This window comes from Rhea americana, unplaced genomic scaffold (assembly GCF_003343005.1).
Source record: "Rhea americana isolate MKP2758 unplaced genomic scaffold, rheAme1 scaffold_267, whole genome shotgun sequence".
NCBI lineage: Eukaryota > Metazoa > Chordata > Aves > Rheiformes > Rheidae > Rhea > Rhea americana.
The window spans coordinates 1,145,990-1,167,645 of record NW_028186387.1 but is presented as its reverse complement, the minus strand read 5'-3'; the positions used below and the strand labels follow the sequence as shown (position 1 = coordinate 1,167,645).

Below are 21,656 nucleotides of genomic sequence, written 5' to 3'. Positions count from 1 at the left end.
TAAGTGATTGCCCTTTTTCTTCAAGTCCTGCTTGGGACTTTTTTTTTTTTTTTTTTTCCTCCTTTTTTATCAGCTATGAGACGTTGTGTAGTAGCAAAAAAGTTCACTGCTTCTAGGCATCTCCCAGTTTGTATTCGGTGCTGAGGACGCCATTGTTTGCCCTGTTCTGCTCCACAAACTTTTACAACCGTATATTCTTGTGGAAAAAACATTCCCTTCTTCCAGAATGTTCTGTATGAATGCAAACGCCAGGACAGAAAAGGGGCAAGCATCCTTTTTGCTACCTAGCCACAAAATGTAAATCAAAGTGTGAAGGAACAGGTGTTTATGGTTCAAAACTGCTACAAAATTGTTTTTCTCTTTTTCGGTAGATCCAAGCTTATAGTGCCCAGAAGCTGTAGATAATGACATCTTTCTTGCATATGGCGATCTTTAAAATATTTCTTGTACCTTTTTACCTACAATCAATTTCTCAGTAAGCAGCTATTTATCTCTTTCTTATATGGCATGTCATATCTTGCAAATGTAGAAGTAATTAGTTACATGACCAAAGTGTTATGTTATTTTCTTATATAAAGATTAAATAAGCAGAGATTGTATGAAAAAATACAGTATTTGTCTTGTAAGTTTGCAGATATTTTTCCGTTTGCTTGGGTAGATTTTCATAGAGAATCACCTGTAATGTAAAGAAATCAAATCAATTCCATACAATTTTTTCTAGGTAACATTCTGTTTTTAAAAATGAGGTTGTTGTTTTGATATCTTAATCATTCTGTCATGTGTAAACTTTTTCTAGCAGTACTGTGCCACAGGGATTTAGAAGGATTAGAAGGATAACAGTGTGAAAGAGCTTTTCTCATGGGGTGGCTAAGCCTTCACTTTAGGGGTGGGGGGGAGTCCTTTCCTTCCAAAAGGAGGCAGGCAGGTTTCTCTTTGTGAACGGGTTTCTGGATATCTCAGCAGACTCACGCTTACGATACTGTAGTTGGGAATAGATTTCTAATCCAAACCTAGTAAGAGATGGCCAAGTTCATAATTACTAATTCAGTTTGCAGTGACCAAAACCACTCTCTGTTCCCCTTCCAAATGGATTTCAGCACAAGGTAAAGGTCCGTCTTCATTTGTCTGAAACCTCTGTCGCTCATATAACGGCATTTTAGCACTTGACTGCTAGAAATGACATGGCCTTATTTCATTAATGGAGATACTATGTTGTCACTCATAGCCTATATGCAAGAGATCATTCATAACTTCACTCAAAGCCGAAGTTTGTAAAAACATGCTCCAAAATCACGAAGTTTGCAATTAAATAGGGAGCCCTAATTTAAAAAATCCAAAAGTTTAATGTTTTATTTGTGTATTTTATTTTGTGCACTAGTCTGATCATTGTAGCATTCAGTATTAAACAGTCTGGGAACACGTAACTGAGGAGTATTTCTAGAGGGAGCCACTCTAAAGACTATTTGCTCTGTAATTGGTTTTCTGGATGAGGTTTCTGACAGAAACTTGGCACTAATAATACTTTCTTCAGTGAACATTTGTAGTTAAGTATAGCAGTATTAAAAATAGAAGAGCTTGAGGTATTCCTGAAGCAGTAATTCTGTAAGTAACTGAGCTCACCTAATAGCTTACTGCTGCCAAAAGGAGAGGGTCTAGTGCATCCTTCCTCCTGCCTCCAACTACATTTTCTTTATACTATGTCTGGTCCTTACTGGATTCTTCTGTGGGTGATTCAGGTCATAACTTTACAGCAAGAAAAGGTAGTTGTTTTTTGTTTTTTGTTTTTCTGGGTTAATGTGTTGAATAGGCTTGTGATGAGGGGAAAATACAGCAAATCTGAATCTCCTCTCAGTAACAGTGATCTCTTAAATTGGTTCATTATATTTTAAGGAGCTATACCTATAAGTTTGATTTAACTAGAAATATTATGTATTCCATTATTTATAAACTGACTATGGTACTGTGATTTCAAGAATGCATTTTTATGCCTTTCAAAGCAGAAAAACCTACTTTGTCTCTGAAGTAGGAAGTTTCTGTGTACTTCTGAAAAATAGTAAATGTGGGCAGATTATTTGATTTGATGATAGAACTCCTTGGTCATTCTGAAGACTGCTACTTACGCTGTCTATTAGCAATGGCATATTTGGAATGTAGAAGGCCTGTGTGATAATGTTGACATTTAAGGTAGTTACAATTCAGTATTTGATTTTGTAATTTACAGGAAAGGTTTCTTGGCCCCCTTTTCAACTCTGGAATATTAATAAAGTTTTCAAAAAAGATTTTCTCACATGTAAACTGCAAGACCCAGTATCATACCATCCTTGGAATAAAACCTACTTTCTCCCAAGCAATATTTATAGCAAAATGCAGATCCTAGTCTGGCCTGATCAAATAAGGCCCTTCTCACAACTTTTATGCCCCACCAACTTGAATTTCTCCAGTGTAGGGTTTAGCCAGTTTTTTAGTTTGGATATACCCTTTGGATATTGAAAAGCTTAAAAGTTCTATGGCATGTGTCTGTTCTGGTAATTTCATTATGCAATTGTTTTGAAATGTAAATTTCAGTATTGAGCCAGTTTTATATCAGATGGCAAGTATTTGCACCATGCTATCAGCTGGGTTATGGACAGGGGAAGTTTAGGAAAGTAATCAAAAAGTGATACTATTGTCTGTATTTCAAAATACTGCTCTCTTGTCATAGATGCAGTTGTTTTTTCTTGCTTTTATGATCAATAACAAGCTATCATTCAGTGAAGACTTCTCTGTTAAAGGACTAGTTTATAATGTAGTTCGCTTTGAGTTGGTACATAAAATATGTGTAAACGTAACCAGTACCGATTTACATAGAAAATACTCCAGTTCTAGCACTGCTAGATTCTAGAGAAAAATGGGCTAGGTACTTGAAAGAACTCAAAACAGTCTGCCAGATTACATTTTTTGTATGCAATAAAGTCCCTCTTCTGGAGGCTTATTTTGCTTTAGTGCATTGTTTGAACAGTGTTTTTACTGTTTTAATCTTTTCTTAGCCTCTAACTTAAATTAGCTTGGCATATTTACATTTCTAAACTTTTGGACTTTCTTATATTCTACACTACTTAGAAATAACTGGTTACAATATGTTTTGAAAGAAGCTGCGTCATTCTAAAGTTTTAACATCAGATTACAGCTCTCAATGCAATCAAAATATGGAGAGACTGTCTTCTCTAGTAAATTCTTTTCACTAAGTAACTAGCATTTTTTTACCTGTATCAGTAACACAGCAGCACACATACTACAAAAATATATTATTTCATTTTTATAAGTTTGTGTTTTCTTGAAGTTAATTGCTAATCCTGCGGCTGTAGATACTATCTGAAGAACACAAGGAAGAGAAAGCCCTCCTGAAGCATTATGAGCTACTTTCTGCCCAGAAAGCAGATCTTGGTACTTAGTTAGATATGAATGTTCTTGCAAGGGGTCTTATAATCTGCTTTTGTAAGATTTATGTTCACTGTTAATATACTTCCAAGGGCTAGCAAAAATCAATAGCAGGAAATTATCATCTTTAAGTTGTATTTAAGCTTATTCTTAATAGTGTTATCTTTAATGATGACTGTTTATTATTAGGAAGAACCCTAGATCTAATGAAATGAATATTTTCAATTGTACATGTAATTGATGCTGTATAACCTTTTGACAAGCATCAGAGCTGATTTCTTCCTTATATTTTTCAAAGCACTTAAAACTGATTTCTGAATATGAATTGAGTGCTGCAGATAGGTGATTTTAATTCTAATCTCTAAAGGAAATAAACTCTTCTCTGAATAAGATCAAAGTGTACAAACCATCATACTGCAATTAAAATCCACTTGGATTTTTGGATTCCAGGATGAATTGCAACTGACCTATCCTTTAGCTATGTAAATCATAGAATGTGTTACTTGCAGATCAATTTTGTTTTCTGTAGGAATGCTGCAAATTGTGTTTGGGACAAAAATCAGTACTCATTTTTAATTTGTGCTGATATGAATGTCACTGAAGTCTTGCAAGTTTTTCATTCTGCTAAAGGTTATTTGCATCTCTTCTCATCCAAGATTGCTGAATTGGTTTGTCATATGTAAAAATAAATAACACATTTTTAAGGATATGGTGTATACAACAGCCTCAGGAAAACTACACCTGTATTTGCAAATAAGACTCCTTATATCTGTATCTCAGAGCATTTTTAACTTAATATGTAATTCAGTCCCTGCTTTGTCCTCTTATAAAAGCATTACTTACTTTTAAATATACAGATCATCTTATTTTTCTTCTACATTTCTTACTCTTATGTTTGGCTGTCATTTAAATTTCTGGAGCACTATGTTACACACCTCATAGTGTCTAGGCTCAGGCCTGAGAGACAGCTTTTGCAGAGTTGCATGTTTCCAAAAGTAGCACAGCAACTGTGCCTGTGCCATGTTTAGTCTGTTTTCCAAGGCAAGAATATCATGGAGACATGGCTTCAAGCTCCAAGTATATCTGGAAAGGAAAGACTATCCATAGTGTTCAAAGGTTGTCTGAAGACCTTTTGGAGAAAAGCGCTCCATGACTGTGGAGACATTCCAAGTCCCAGTTAAGCAGCTTGAGGAGTTAGATCTAAAGGGATCTTTTTGTGGTCTTCCTTGACTGAGGAAAAAGAGCACAGTAAGTGCCTTCAAGCTTATTATCAGCAAAACTTGGCCTATGAAGAGAATGGAATGCTAATGTAGCTGAGCAGATCGTTCTTGGTGTGCTGACTGATTGGATGCCCACTGGCATAAGGTGGTGATAATGATTTCTTAGAATGTACATCTGGAATGATGAAAACATACAGAAAGAATGCAAAATTGCATTTATATGGCATTACAGTTGATAAGTAGTGAGCATATAACTAAAAAGAATTTTATTTTTCCTGAAATAGTCATGTAGTTCTTGAGAATGTTCTATCTGTACTCTGTGCAAGTCTGATATGACCTATTTTGGTGGCTGGGGGAAGCAAAGGAGGGGGGATGATTTACCTGCTCACCTGGAATTCCAGTAAGTAGTCAGATAAAGGAGAAATGGTTTAAAAATTGTATACGTTTTATTTGAAAGAGGACTTTGCTTACATATGAATAATTTCTACATGTGTAAGTTAATTGTGGTCTCCCTTGTATCATCGTTTCAGAGAACCCAAGCTGCATTGCAAGCTGTGAATGCTGTGCAGTCTGGAAGCCTGGCTGTTACAGGTGCTCTTGCTACTGAAGTTGGGCTCCTTCCGGGTCCAGGTTCTGTTCTTCGAATCATTGTTGAAAATCTTTTCTATCCTGTCACTTTGGAAGTGCTGTATCAGGTAATGAGAACTGATAAAGCAAATGGTTAAAATCTCTTTCTATACTGCTAGTGCAAATCCATTAACTTTGTGGTTTTTAAGGACTGTGAATGCTTGTATTTCTCAGTTTGAATAAAAACTGTCACTTCAAAAATGATTTTTTTTGTGGATCTAGGCTTGAATCAGTTTTACCTGAAAAAAAGTCATGGTAGATTGGCTCTGTAGTCAGCTTTTCAAGTTGTCTCTCACTCCTTTTTACTTCCTTAGTTAAGTTGATAAACAGAAATGTGATCTAGCAGCAACTAACATGGGGTATTACTTTTAATGTATGCTAAAATTATGAAGAAGTGAAATAGTGATTCATATGATTTCAAGAAGCAAATGTTTTAACACTCTTCATACTGATTAACTGTTGTAGTTTACCTTTGAGGGTTTAATATTAACTTTTATCATTCTGTGTAAGTGATGTAAGTGAATTTTAGACAAATGTATTAAATTTTTCAGCAGCTGTTACAATGTCAAATACTTTACCCCTGCAAGCCTGGAGTAATTGTGGGTTATACCTATGAAAGGCTTCACTGCTAGGCAGTTGTGCTGTTGAGATCTATACATTTAAAAGCAGTAACTTTAGGAGACTATTTCTAGGTGCCTGAAAATTTTGTCAATATTTCCTTCAGATATTACATTAGGATTTCATACTTGAAGCTTTTGAAATAACCAGTAAATATAGGCAATAGAAATCACACCTCAAATGTGTAGGATTCCTCAATTAATGTGATTTAAAATGATTGGGAATCACTTACAAGGACCTTCAGTTCTAGGAGGAGATTTTTGCTGCTGTTCTCGTTGGAGCTCTACTTAAGCATCTCAAACAATAATTGATTATTAAATACTCCTATTTTTCCTCTTCCTCTTAATATTTCCTTTTTTTCTCCCGTTCCTCCATGATACCTGCTAGCTAATACACTTACTTGTTCTCACTTTGGGGTAGCAATTAGCATGGTATGAACTTTTATTTGCATCCATGAATATTGTTCACTCTTTAATGTGTTTGTATAAATATTATGTTAACATTTTGGGATTATTTGTTCTCAGGTTATTCTGAGTGCACTAACTTCGATGGTTATGGGAGTTACACTAGTTTAACAGTGTAAAAGCAATTCTTGGATGATATTCTTATTAAGCAGGCAACAGAAGAGGAGATTCACACCAAGTTACTTAAATAAAATTAATACTTCATTGCAGCAGAACTGTATTTTCAAAATATAAGTTGCTCAGTGATCCTCCCTCAAATATTTCTGCAGTAGACCTGGAAAATTAACTGATATTTGAAAAGGAATCTTATTTGGAGTTCTTAACAGGGGATATTCTCTTTTAATTAGAACAGCACTTAGTGCATGATAGATAGCTACAAGGTCATGTTGTTTTGTAACACTGTGGTAAGGTTAATGAAAATGCAAATTTTCCCTTATTTTTATAGCATAATATAGGATATATAGGTAGTCAAGCTGTCATTCAAAACTTCAGAGTATATATTGTGAATTGTAGCTGCTTCTCAGGAAAGACATTCACTTTTAGACTAAATTTACTTTAAAATAATTATTATTAGAAAGAATATTCAGTGTTACCTTTGTAGAAACAAAATTGGTATGTACAATGGAGTTTAGATTTAAAAATAGAAGTACACATTGAATTTTATTACCTTAAAAAGGTGTATTTTCTTATATAGAAACATACAAGGGAAAGCATATGCTCAGAGTCTGTATTTTGGCCATTGTTAAGGAGCAGTGCTTTGTGAACAGAAACTCAACAGTTAATTTTAAACTGCTGTGTAAAAGGTTTCTGTTCTGTCTCCAGCCACAAAATGATGACTGTGGCATAAAAACCTTAAGAGTGTGTGTGTGTGTGAGAGAGAGAGAGAAGAACTAAGCACAAAGAGTTAGGACAGTGTGTCTTATATCCATGATTCTATGCCAGTAGGTTGATAAGAGATGCTTGTGCAAATCTCTGGTGTTTCTTTCCATTACAGGGTTAAAACTCATTTAGGGCAGAATGGCAGTTCTGCTTTCCTGACTGCTGTATTGCTTTGCATTACTTCTAATAGTTTGTTCTGAAACTAAATACTGAGTTACCTGTACAATTATCATTTTCCCTGCACTGTATATCCAGCTTAAATTTGCTGTCAGTACTTTCATAGTCACACTTGCTTTTTCACTCTTACGTCAGATACAGGTTTTTCTGCTTTTGTACGATATAGTCTAGTTAGGTTTTTTCTACTCATTCTTTATGGGTACTCTTTTGTATACCTGTGTGTAGAACACAGTGATCTTTTTAAACAGGTGTATATAATTTCAGCCTTTCAAAATCTATAGAGCTTTCATTTGCATGTGTAATAAGCAAAATACAATTCAGTTGTAAATTAGAGGTCCCAATTTGGATTTTTATTTTGCTTCCTTGACTTCTAATTTGACATTGAGTCTGCATAACTAATCTGTAGCGTCATGAACTATTCAGACTGTACCTTCAACCACTAAATTTCCAGAATTTGTTTGAAATACAGAATTTAAATACTGGTATCTCCAAAGACAGCTTGCTGTCCCCATTTAGTTAGTTAGTTTGTGAGGTTCCCTTTCTCAAGCATTCAGTTTCACTGCTGCCAATTTCTATGTAGACACTGGACAAAAGCCTGCTTGGGGTGGAATTCTCCACTTTTTGTTAAACAGTTATTGCTAGCTCTCCTGGAAATTTTATCCCCTTTACCCACTTTCCATAACATTTTTTTGGCCTGAAACAAACTTCTAACATCAATCAATTTCTGTTCAGCTCTCAGAGCAAAAATCATTCCTCAGAAAATTATGTAAAGTGCCAAATTGTTTGTTTTTATTGTGGATGAATTCTTCATGGTTTTCAAAAGTTTCCATGTTTCTTCCTTCTCAGATTTTCTCTAAATTTGGAACTGTCTTGAAGATTATCACCTTCACAAAGAATAATCAATTTCAAGTCTTGCTTCAATATGCTGATCCAGTCAATGCACATTATGCCAAAATGGTAAGTGTAGTGTATTCTGCTTATTTGTTTGTTTTGTTTGACTTATTTTCCAGATAAATTGGTCTTTATATGTAGAATTAACAACAATTACTGATGTTTTTACTTCTGTTCATTCTTAAATACTCTTGTTGCATAGAATAACTTCAGCATCCCTAATTAAATTCCTTGAGATTAGTTTGATAAATGCAGGATATTTTACTGTCTTGAATTTCAGTGAGAAGTTAATGTAATCAATCTTTTCATCTTAAATTTCTTAATTTCAAGCCAGCAATTTGCTGATTTTTTAAAGTGGATATCCTCAGTAATGAAAAAAGGTCACCTACTTAAGATATATGTCCATTTCAAAATTAAGGTTTTGGAATTAGTCATCTTATAGTTAATTATTTTCATTTTTAGGAAATTTAGTTTTAATTTTCTGAGTGAAGAATAGCTTGATAGTTAGATATTGAGCTGAGACCTCAGACTTTTACAGAAGGATCAGYAGTGTCAAAATTCATCCTGTGATAATATCAGGACTGTGAAGTAACAAACAAATACAGAAAATAAAATATTTAATTTATTGGAAGTTAAGCATAAAGTGCTTTTTTCTCCTTAACCTATGCTGATAACCTCAAATTAGTAAATAAGTAAAATAAATTTTAAAGTTTCCAGAAAAATGTACACATTTTAAAAAAAAAAGATTCTCTTTAAATATGAGGTGGTGTTTAGAATTCGTTTTTTCAGAAAAATTACAGAAAGATTAAAGATAATGGAACTTCTACACTTCTTTTGTTTTTCAAGTTGACTTTATTCTCAGGTTCAAAATGTAAGGTATGGAATATTTAAATATTGATACTGTACTTTAGGCCATGTTTTAATTTCCATTAGTTACCTAGTAGGTAAATTTAATGTGTGTTTTAGAGACGAAGTATATATCAGGAATTAATAAAGGTAGTTGGGCTACATCATGTTTGTTAGCAATATTATCTTTTCTTAAAGAGCAGTATTAATAATAAATGATATCTGATTAAAAAGTTCAGGAAAATTTGTATGATTACTCCTATAAATATATAAAAAACTGAAATGATAATTCTATAACTTATAGCAAAACAGTAGCTTCTGAGTTTTTTTTTTTTTTTTTTTTTAACAACCCCTTTCTCCATTACTTTTTTTTTTGATGGATGATCTCTTTGAGCATAACTGCAGGTAAAAAGATGGATTTTCATAAGATAAGAGAGAGGATTCCAAATGTGCATAATTCATTGCTTCTGGCCTATCATAAAAATCTGAGTATTAATGTCACTACCAGCACCTGATACTGTGTGATGACTAGGAGACAAATAAGGTGAGAAGCACATCCAGGAAGACGAGTCATCCTTGAAGTTACGTGTTACACATTGGCACAAAGCAATATAATACTATTAGAGTACACTTAGTACTCTGTATAGCGTTTTTAGGGAAAGGTGGTGATGGCGTAATTGTCCACTGACATTTGAAAGCAGCACCATAAACAGAGAAAAGAGATTTCTGTTTCGATACAATTGTGAGGTGAAAATATACATTTGGAGTGGGGGGCTGTAGCATTTTCTCTCTGAAACCTTAACTATTTTTCTTTAGGCTCTGGATGGCCAGAATATCTACAATGCATGCTGCACTCTGCATATTGATTTCTCCAAGTTAACTAGCCTTAATGTAAAGTACAACAATGACAAAAGCAGAGATTTCACTCGCCTTGATCTTCCCTCTGGTGATGGCCAGCCCTCCCTGGAGCCCATGATGGCTGCTGCCTTTGGTAAGAAATCTTCCCTATTAATGATAAATTCACACAATCAGATAATTATGCTTTTTTGTTGTATTGCCCTTGACAGATTTATGTTCTGGCTCCCTAATGGTTTTATTGAAAGAAGATTCCATTTTAGGTGCATTTCTGATTGTTAGGTTCTAGTAAAATTTACTTGAAAAGTAGAAAATCCAAAATCCTATTCTCAGTGAATGAATATCTGAAACCATAACATGAGGAATGCTGTTGGGCAAATTCAAGAGATCACCAGAAAGCTACTTTTGTAAAATTGTGTGAAATTATATGATTGCTACAGGATAGGATAAAAAGAGCTGCATAGCAGAAAAGTCAATGGCACAGTCATCCAGAGCTGACACTGGTTCCCTAAAGCTGTTTGAAAATGAGTGTTTTAAAGTCTCTTGGTTCTTATTTGTTCACAATCTAAGGACATCTGACTGTTTTGAAGAACAATACTTATAAATATTGTACTTATTAATGTATATTTTACAGTTGTCTTCTAAAAGATGAAATTTTAGAAGCTTTTTTAGAATCTTAGAAGTCCCTGCCACGGCATAGAGATGAGTGTCTGCTTAAAGCTACACTGGAGAAGCCTTTTTGTCATAATTGCTTATGCATATTCACTTAATCAACTTTACTGGTAATGTAAATCATCAAACAGATTAATCTGATTAGTTGAAAGAAGTCTTCACAATGCGATTTAAACTATCTGAGCCACTTTTTTTTGCTAATGACAACTGTTAGCAGTAATACACAATCAAGAAGTGTTTCTGCTGTTGAGTAAGTATCTAAGGACAGTTCTTTTTCAGAATAGTAGCAGGCAGGAAGGTGAGGGAAAAATTCTGTTTTATCCTTCAACTTTCTGAGGCAGCTGTGTCAGATACTGGTTTTGTTTTTTTCCTGGTAGCTAGTTCTGAGAGTTCTAATTAGAGTTAGAAAGTGAGTTGCATTCACCCCTCTTGATTATTTCTGTGGATTCTCTTATAGAAAGGCTGATTTTGGATGCTTGTCATGAACAACCATTTTAGTACATTTTTGAAGAAGTTGTCTTGCAGCATCATGAAAACAGTGTAGTCTATGGCTTTTATAAGTCTGATACATTTTGATGAATTAAGTTTTTATAATTGACAGTGAAAATGCAAAGTATAATTATAGTAAATTAAGTACATGCATGTAGGAAAGAGATAACATTGTACACATGCTTTTAGGGAATGGCATATGAACACTTCTGCATTTCCTTCCCACTCACTCCTCCAAGTCTGTCTCTGCTGACAGTCTGATTTTCAATTTGTATATCTATTATAATAGTAAAAACAGCAGAGGTGCTGATGTAAATAAAGAGTCTGACGTCTGTATCAGTATGAGAGAAGTTTACAGTGTGGTCATAGTGAAGCAGCTGCATAGGTATTTTCTCTTAAAAAAAAAAAAAAACGCATACTGGATTTGTCTATAGAGGCAGCTATAGGCTGAGAAAAGCATGGTTCTGACTTTTCCATCAGTAGTAGCAAGGTAGATATGCTGCCATAGGCATGTTCAAACAGTTCTTAGTTATGTGATGTTAGGCAAAGATGTTAGAGTTCTGTCAGAACTTATGCTTCCTATGTTATTTCTAGTGAAAGCAGTTTTCATGGAGAAATAGAAGATAAAGCAGGTATCTCTACTGGAATGCTATGTCCAGTTTTTCCTGTAGACTTGAAGTTATCTTAATAGCTGAAGTGAGCTGTTCTTGAAATTTCAGTTTGTGGTAGGAAAGATATTTTAACTGTTAAGTAGATTTTGAAACATACATTGCATTTAAAGATTTTCCTCATTCAGTGAGCACAGGCAGAAGGTGTATGAATTGTAATGTTTTAAATGCAAGCTGCTGAGCTATGAGGCAAGTTACTTTGTCCATGAAAACTGTGCAGAGATTCCAGATATTTCTGTCTTAGCTCTGTTTGACTGTTTTTACATGCTTGTTTTTGGTATCAGTGTGCAACATGCAGGTCTCATTTTGCAAAATAAAAGCCCTTTATCTATATCTTAAATAATGTTTCCATATCATTCTTGGACAGTTAATGTGTGATTGATACCTATATTGCTAGAACTTGTCAGTATAATGCACCAGTGCATATATTACAAGAACATAACAACTGACTTTGATGTGATAAATGCATCACATTGCATTAAAGAGCTTTTGTCACTACGGGCAAGAGGAGGGATAATGTGATGCAGTATTCATGAATACTGGGGTCTGTGGAGTCTTTTCATTTGTTATTTTTGAAACTCGTGACTGTTAATTCTTATGGTATTGAATCATTCCTGTCAATAGGCATCTGTTAGAGAATGTAGCTGTTTCTGCTAGTGGTAGAGATTTGAGTATTCAATATGTTATAGACACTCAGAATGTATTTAAAGATAATACAAAAAGTGCAGTTTTTTAAAAAAATCTAGTGTACTGACTTATGAAAGAATCTACAACTCAAGCTTGGATCTAATTGCCTGTGAGGACACAAGCTTGTGTGCTGCCCAGGGTAGCAATTAATTCCACATATTAAAGCAACTGAACAATCTTTGGGCTACTACTCTCTGTATGTTGCTATTCAAAATCTGTTTAAGACTAGTGATTGCCAGGAGAACCATTTATATATATACATACATGTATATATATGTATGTGTATATATGTTGTATCACACACATGATATGTATGTCTATCACATATACACACATGTATATACATACATATGTGTATGTATGTATATGTACCTATATATTTCCAAACTAAGTATATGATCATTGCAAAATATTCTTCATGAGTGTATTTCCTTCCTGGAAATTTTTAGAAAGCATTTTCATTTTACAAACAAAAGCAGTTCTTTACTGAACACTAGTATACAGATATCTTAACTTCAGTGAATTTGATCAAACTAGTCTACATTGCATTTTGCTCTGATTTTATTTAGAAGGGGACGCTGAAGGTGATATGAGTCGTTACACTAAAAAAAGATGGATAATTTTCTCTTTGAATATAGAATTTTGGATTTCAATTAGTTTTTAACATTTTATAAAAGATACAGTTCCTGACTGAAGTCAACATAGTACTGTTGGCTTTTGAATCTCATTCTGAAGTCCTTCCTATTTTCTAAAGATATTAAAATTTGTTTTAATTAGATATGTCTTCTGTCTGCAGGCACGCCAGGTATCATCTCCTCACCGTACTCAGGGCCTGCTGGATTTGCCCCAGCCATTGGCTTTGCTCAAGCTGCCAGTAAGTTCCTATTCTCTAAAAAATGCAGTGGTTGCATTTGAGTCTAGCGGTCTGTCCGATTACAGGTCTTGCTTTCAAGCAGCAGTCAGAACGTAAAGCTCATTTGAGGCATTCTGATTATCTTTGCATATCATATTGAATAAAATAACTTTTTGTAATAAAGAACATAAATTGAGGTGATTTTTCATCTCGTAAGAAATAAATACCACTACAAAGAGTACCTGTGAGAGAAGAAACTCTAGGCGTCCTTTTTGCTGAAAATCATAAGACTTCTTTGATACTCAAAAGTAAAGCATTAGTTTCTCCTTTTCTAGGTACAAAATGAAAAATTAATAGTTTTCCAGACTCAGTAATCTTCTCCTCTCTAGCACAGGATAAACTTTTGTGCTAAACTTTTCATCTTTTCTGGGCTGCAGTTAGTGACCCTTTTTGCTGTGACCCCCTTGCTGTGAGTGAAGATTTCTTTTTCTGCTGAGAAGAGGTGCTTCCTAGTTTATTAGTTTGTCGTTAGAAGTAACTGAAATACTTGACAGCATTGTTTCTATTAGTGGATTTTTTTTCACAACTAAGCCTGCTTCTCAGTTTTCTAAAATTCATTTTCCCACTCTGAGATGTCATATGATTGTATTAATTCCCTTGCAGATCTTTCAGTTCCACCTGTTCCTGGAGCACTTGGTCCTCTTGGAATGCCCACCTCTGCGGTGTCTGGACGAATGACTATCCCAGGTGTTACTGGCGTTCCAGGAAATTCTGTTTTACTAGTCAGCAACCTCAACTCTGAGGTAAGTTTGGTTGGCTGAACTGATGCAAGTAGTTATGTACTATAGCGCTTCTTGCAGCTGATTATTCAAGATGATCCTCTAAGTCTTCAAAGAATGAGCTGTTTAAGCATATGTGAAGCATAGATCAAAGCTATCTTTAGGATGTTGATGCTTTACTTAATAGTTATCATATTTTAGAAGTTGTCATATAGAATTTTGTATTTCAACTGATGAAACAATGTGTATTCATTTAATAAAACTCAGCTTCTTGAAAGGTAAAATTAAAAATGTGGGACAACCTGTCTGTAGTAAGTATATTTTTGGCAGCTAAGTAACAGGTTCTCCCTTGTTCTTCAGTAGTGGTTGTTTAAACTCTGTTTTTTCTTCATCTATGTACAGAAAATCTGGTTCACATAATTTCAGTCTACATTTCTACCTTTTCTTAGGGTTTCATTGTCTGCATTTCATGACTCTTCATGACTCTTAAATCAATTATTCTTCTTGTCCTTATAAACCTCTTTTTTCATAGAAATACTGCAGTCTGGTCTAATTAAGATATGTCTTTAGATGAAGTTGGTGTTTAAGTAAAGTATTTTTGAGACAGAAAACAAAAGCAAGAAGTATTTGAATTTTACATTGATAGATTTATTTCTCATCCCTACATGCTGATGATAAGATACAGGGTCATATTTAAGCTGCAGTGTGTTCTGTTTTTAAATAATGTATTTGTATTTCAACACACATTGAAGGAAATGTTGTAAGTTGAGAAAGGATTGGGCTATAAGGGGTGAGTAGTGCTTCTGGTTAGCAGGTTTTGTTAGTAATCCTTGCTGGCAAAACCTTTGCCTCAATTGGATAAAAGCTGGCTTCATTAGGGTATAGATTATTCTCTCTGGTGCTTGAGGAGCTTGGTAGACTAGCATTCAGCTAAAAAATCACTGAACAAAAAGCATTTCATTCATACTTAACTTCTGTTCCTAGTTTTAACTGGACACAATATAAATAATACTCTGTGTCTACTGCTTCATATCTAAACAATTATGTAGTATGTATATGACTTTAGCATATCACTATGCAGAGATGGAGAAAAAGTTGAAGAAAAAGTACATTCTGAAGCAATTATTTTTTTTAGGGTCTTCTGTATAGAAGATATCTACCACTGTATTCTTGAATATTCTTTTCCAGTTTTCATTTGGCAAATGGCTTTCATTTTGCGGTGAATTAAATGCTAGTGTGGAAAGAGAAGATTCAACTAAATTAAGCCACCTAGCTATTTCTTCAGCACAATAGATTGAATCTTCAGTGATGAAAATGCATTAGCTGAAGTGCTACATTGCCTAAATGTTTTGTGTGTGATTATTAAATACATACTAACAAGAAGGCTGTTTGCTTCAGTCAGTCATGGGAATGACTTCAAGAAATTCAAGAAACATGTTTATGTGTTAGTGTGCAGTATCTCTTGCATTTGTTTTTGTTTACTAAGGGATTCAATTTCTGTTTTATTTGCATTGTTTTAAAATTGCTATATTTGTTTTGTCATTTAAACAGGTCATCACACCACATGGACTTTTCATCTTATTTGGTAAGATTTTATGTATATAAAATATATATTATGTGTATAAAATAGATTATATGTATAATATATATACCAGTTATGTATATAACTGACATACACTGATTATTTACCATTCCATTGTTTTGTTCTTTGTACAGAAAACACAAAAGACAGTATGTTAGTTTTAAAATGACAATAATCTGAATCAGTAGTCATAGGGCACAGGTACCAAAAAGGCAAAGCTGCTAGAGTTTCAGTAGAATTTCAGTGTGCATGATGCCAACAAGTCGACTGTGAGCCAGCAATGTGCCCTTGTAGCCAAGAAGGCCAGTGGCACTACCAGAGAGCCCAGCATAGGGCTACAAAGATGATTAGAGGACTGGGGCATCTCTCCTACGAGGAACGGCTGTGAGGGCTGAGCCTATTTAGCCTGGAGAAGAGAAGATAGAAGGGGTCTTATCAATGTCTATAAATACCTCAAGAGATGTTGTCAAGGAGATGAGGCCAGACTCTTTTCAGTGATGCCCAGTGACGGGACAAGAGGCAGCGGGCACAAACTCAAATACAGGGAATTCCGCCTGAACATGAGGAAAATCTTCTTCCCTGTGAGAGTAACGGAGCACTGGACCAGGTTGCCCAGAAATGTTGTGGAGTCTCCTTCTCTGGAGATCTTCAAGGCCTGCCTGGCTGCAACCCTGTCTAACATGCTGTAGGTGACCCTGCTTGAGCAGGGGGGTTGCACTAGATCTCCAGAGGTCCCTTCCAACCTCAGCACATTCTGTGATTTTTTTTTTTCCTTCTTCTACAAAGAATGGGAAAGTAAAGTAAGATGGAAAACAAAGACTGTGTTAGAGGAAATGGATTACAGAATTGGCATGTATTTTATTTGGAGGAGAAAATACTTAATGGCATGGTCATGTTCTAAAATGCCTCTACTGGGAGGATTTTAACACTTTTGCACTGTTTAGCCTTTGAAAATAAATGTGCAGTTTTATGACTAAGATCCTGTTGTGGGGGAGGACTCAAAATCCTGAACTTTAGAAAATAATACGCAAGCTTGAAAATTCTTCTTCATTCTTAGATTCTAACCAAGGTGGTTTAGTGAGTTGATTATTTTATTTTTGTAACACTATTCTTCATCAAAAGAAACAAGTTTGTTCTTGTGCTGTTCATAGCAAATGTTCTGGACAAATAATCCTGTATGGATTTTCACAGGTGTGTATGGTGATGTACATCGTGTGAAGATCATGTTTAACAAAAAAGAAAATGCTTTGGTTCAAATGGCAGATGCAACCCAGGCTCAACTAGGTATGGATTTTTGAGGCTTATTAATACTTGTATCTAGTCTGAAAATAGTATGGATTAGGAATTTCTCATCTGCCAGTGACTACCGTAAACAAATTATATTTAATCATAGTGACATTTTACTACATACAAACTTTTACTTTTATAGGTTGATATTGAATTGTTGGCTTTCACGTAAATGAGTTGTTTTTTCTATAGTGCTTTGAAAAAAACCCACAATTCTCCATTCAAGTGCTATGAGAATTTATTTTAGAATTTTCCTGTGTTTTACTATATATATATATTTATATATACATATATATATATATATCTTTTTAAGAGTCATGAAGTGTTCTTTTGTGAAAGACTGATTTGAATTTTTGTTACATTTAGATTAGAGGGTTATGTTGCATTTAGATTAAAGGATTATATAGCATACATATACTCGTTTTAAATATAGTATTATGAAGGCAAATYTAACTCACCTAGTACTGACAGAAATTGCTATTTAAATTGAGAGAGTGAAATCTAATGCTAAACGGAGGACAACAGCAGTATTCAAAGAATTCTTTTTTCTTACCCTCCACTTGTCTGTTTTCCCGTTCAAATGATATTGCTACTGATCAGCTATGAGCTACTTGAATGGGCAGAGGCTGTATGGGAAGGTCCTCCGTGCTACTCTTTCAAAACATCAGACAGTTCAACTTCCTCGTGAGGGACAAGAGGACCAAGGCCTGACTAAGGACTATAGCAATAGCCCTTTACATCGCTTTAAGAAGCCTGGCTCTAAGAACTTCCAAAATATCTTTCCTCCCTCTGCCACTCTGCATCTCTCCAACATCCCGTGAGTACCTACGTAGGGGCAACTCTCAAAGATAATTGTTTTTAGGTTATGTTTTTAAGATACAATGTCAGACATGGACTCTAAATTTCCTTTATCTTCTACAGTTTCCTGAGTATTGGGGATCATTTTGCGGTAAAATTTAAAAATAAACAAATCCTTTTACTTTATTTTTCTATGATTGGCAAAGAGGATAAAAGATTAAAACTTACTGGTTTTTTGATGAGTTGTAACAGTGTTTGTACTTTCTTGGGCAGATGCATTCATTTTTCATTTCCTAAGTCCTGTGCTGTAATTTTTTGCAGAAGATTAAAGATGGGCTTTTGTGTATAATGTATGAGAGTTACGTTATAACAAATTCATCATTGGCATTATTATGTAATGTAGATGCAGTTTTAAGTCACTTAACACTTTTTAAATGACAGTTTTAACTGAGTTTAGATTTCTTTTCTAGAAGGGAGTTTGTTTTTTTTGTTTTTTGTTTTTTTTTTTTTTTTAAGAAAAAAGGTATCAAGAACTGTGTTGTTCAAAACTTAACCTGTCTTTATAGAATACTGTCAACAATGTGTGGAGTGGCAGCCAAACCTCTTAAGTTTGCATAGGCTGCTTTTGTTCTGCAGCTATGCAGAGAGAAACTTGAAGATAAGACGAAAACTATGGAATTTTGTCCAGATAAGAAAAATCAATATAGAAAACTCAGAAAATGGCTTTTTGAATAAAATAGGAAACTTTCAAAACTGAATGTACAAAGCACACTAGTAGTAATTACAAGATCAAAGCTATTTCTAAGGTTACTAGTTAAGCTCTTCAGTGATTTTTCTGCAGAGAGAGGAATGGAGGAGGATGAAAAGCAAAAGATTGTATCTAAAATATTTTTGCAGCACACTGCAGTGCTAAATCTTAGTGTCAAAGCCAGGATGTTTGGGGTTAAGTGCTGACTGACCTTGAGTTGGTAGTGTTTGATGCTCAGATTTAATGTAGAAGCCAGAATGGGAAATTCAGTACTATTACAAAACTCTGCTCTTTTATAAGCTGACAGAGTTTCATGTTGTGGTTTTTTTTTTTTTTGGTTTTTAATTAGGCCTTCTGTTACTGTTGATGATCTGAAGAACCTTTTTGCAGGTACTGGATGCACTGTGAAAGCCTTCAAGTTCTTCCAGTAAGTTCTCAAGTAAAAATGCTGAACTGCTTTTCAACCTTTAATTTTTGAGGAGGAAATTCCATGTGTGTACAAAGCTGTAGCTATAGGCAAAAGCTGTACTACTATCATCTTTATGATAATTCTAATCTTTATATTTTAAATGTAATACTGTATTAGCACAATTAAATGAAAAATATATCAGTTGGAATTTATTACAATCCTGTCTGTTGACAAATTCCTCATTTGTTCAAAGGAAGGTAAGTTTAAGGAAAGCAAATGAAATAATAGTTTTTGAAAAGAAAGTGCAAGTAAAATATTGTGTAAACGTTGACAATGGATCTGTTCTGTCGGCTGCTTGGTGGCATTATTTTAGCATGGCTAGAATAATGCCTGACATATGTGCAATACAAGTGTTTTCCAGAGTCTTTGAGCCTTCTTTCAACACTGCTTTTGAGATGCAGTATAATGGAAGAAAGTCATGGCTGTAGGCCTATGGTCTGTAAAATTTGCATGCTTTTGTCTGTCTGTTTTAGCAAATGCTTGGCTAGTTCTGATTCTTTCACTGTGTAAGTGTTCAGTGTGAAAGAGATGTGAAGTGGCTGAAAAAATACTTGCATTGCTTTGTGTTGAGTTAGTGCAGTGAAAAATTAGTTAGAATTATTATTTATTTATTTTTTTTGTACTTAAGGAAAGACCGCAAAATGGCTCTCATCCAGCTGGGTTCCGTGGAGGAAGCAATCCAGGCTCTTATTGCACTTCACAATCATGACCTTGGAGAAAAACATCACCTCAGAGTTTCTTTCTCAAAATCTACAATCTGACTTTTCTGTGAACTTTCCTTTTAAGACTGCATCTCAGTTTCAGTAAAACCATCAGACAGAGACTGTAGCAGCTGTGACCAACTCTGATTCTTATAACAAAAAGTTCATTCTGAGTTTGTGTGTTCATATTTGCAGTAAAGAATCAAAGGATGATATTTTCCAGTTTCAGCTGCCAGGAGTGATCAGAGTTTAATATTTTGCCTTAAAAAGATTCTTCTATGAATTTTTTTTAGCCACAATATTTATCATCAAATTCCCTACTTAAACTTGTGTTTTGAGAACATCATTTTAGCTTTTGTTCCACGTCAGCTTTACACAACACTTCCGGCATTTTTGTAATATATCAAACAAAGAATATTTCTAATGAAATAGTAAGCCTATTCTGAATAGATAAAACACTAAGTTGAATGTGAACAGTGCTTGGGTTTCTTGAGGAAAAGCAAGCATTGACTGTGAGTATCCACTGAATAGTATTTATCTTACTGCAGGAGTGTTTACACTTTGGCAGATCTTTAAAAGTAACTTTAAAAAAAGTGTGTGTTGTTCACAAGGATTAAATTATTAGAAGAAAGGCAGTGCCTTCTCTCTGTGGAGTGAAAGATATTTGACAAGTTTCTTCAAAATGTGGTATCAGAGACTTAGTTTGACCTAAATAGTGGAATTGAAGTTTCATATGTTATTTTTTACTATGATAGGACTTGAAAAATTGAGAGAAGAAAATAGTCCTAATTTCAAAGAGTTTATACATTTATTTTAAAAATAAAATGTTTACAATCATAAGGAAAATATTCAGGTTTATCATGGTTTGACAAATTTTTAAGAAGTTATTTTTGGTAAAATCTTATTTAGGGAAAAAGATTACACCTCAGTGGTTTTTTGTATCACTATAATCTCTAATAGTTGAATCAAATTACTGTGTATTTACTTAATTTCTTATTACGTGCCTTATTATGTGCTTCAAATACAGTAGCTTAGATTTATCTGAAATATCTTGAAAAATTTACTGTGTGCTTGATGAAAGTTTTCTTGTTCTTTTTTGTTGTTGTTTTTAATGTTTTCCTTGTTACTTCAAAAATTTTTTTTTTCAGTAAGTAATACTCTGAATTCCAGTCTCTGGTGCTTTGACATAGAGATATGGTAGAAGTTGGAGTGAGGTTTTAACTCTGCATGATGCTGTAGGCCTCTTCTGACTTAATCAGTTGCAGTTGTCCCATACTAATATCTGGCTGAAAAAAAAATTACTCTTAGAAAATTCCACCAGAAAAAACCCTATACAGAAAAACAAAAGAGCAAATTCACTTCAGTTTCTAGACTTTTATTTTTGAAAAACATTCACTCTCAGAATTCACTGTCTGTTTTTCCTTCAGTAGAGAGCCTAATTAATAAAGACTAAGTATTTCTTCCTGTATAAAGATCACAAATTTTAATACTAAATACCCATTTCTCTTTGGAAAAATGAACTGAGTTGCCATTGGGGTCTCTGCTGAAGGTACATATGAATCTTAGTGATTTTTAATTGTAGTTTATGAAGTTAAAATACATTTTTAATCTTTTTTTATAATTAAAATTAAACACCTTTTAAAGTGGTATTCCTCTCAAACACAATGATTGTTTAATTCTGCTTCTGTTTCCACAACTGCAGAAATACAGGTTTTCTGCTGTAATATTTTGCTATTCATTTTAGTTTGTCTTTAATTTATATTTCATACTTGTAATGCCAGCTATCAGTTGGGAAATACAATTCCAAAGACTACAGTCTCTCTAGTATAATGGTCATCTTTCTAGCGAAAGCTGAATATCTTGAAGTAAAAATCTTCAAGTTTTTTCTCTGAATTATTTTTGCAGTATCAGAAGGCTTACCTTTTGTTA

The 21,656-nt window shown here is 34.2% G+C and overlaps 1 protein-coding gene across 1 annotated transcript; it reads left to right on the top strand.

The window, feature by feature from the left end:
- Positions 1–5,167: 5,167 nt before the first annotated feature.
- Positions 5,168–20,670, top strand: PTBP3 (polypyrimidine tract binding protein 3; the record flags this gene model as incomplete). The annotated part of the gene is made up of 10 exons (XM_085307891.1): positions 5,168–5,332; positions 8,249–8,359; positions 9,956–10,130; positions 13,307–13,384; positions 14,027–14,166; positions 15,694–15,727; positions 16,916–17,008; positions 17,612–17,828; positions 18,907–18,984; positions 19,655–20,670. Coding segments are annotated over 10 exons (1,224 nt in total), but the record flags the coding sequence as incomplete, so codon positions are not given.
- Positions 20,671–21,656: the final 986 nt, after the last annotated feature.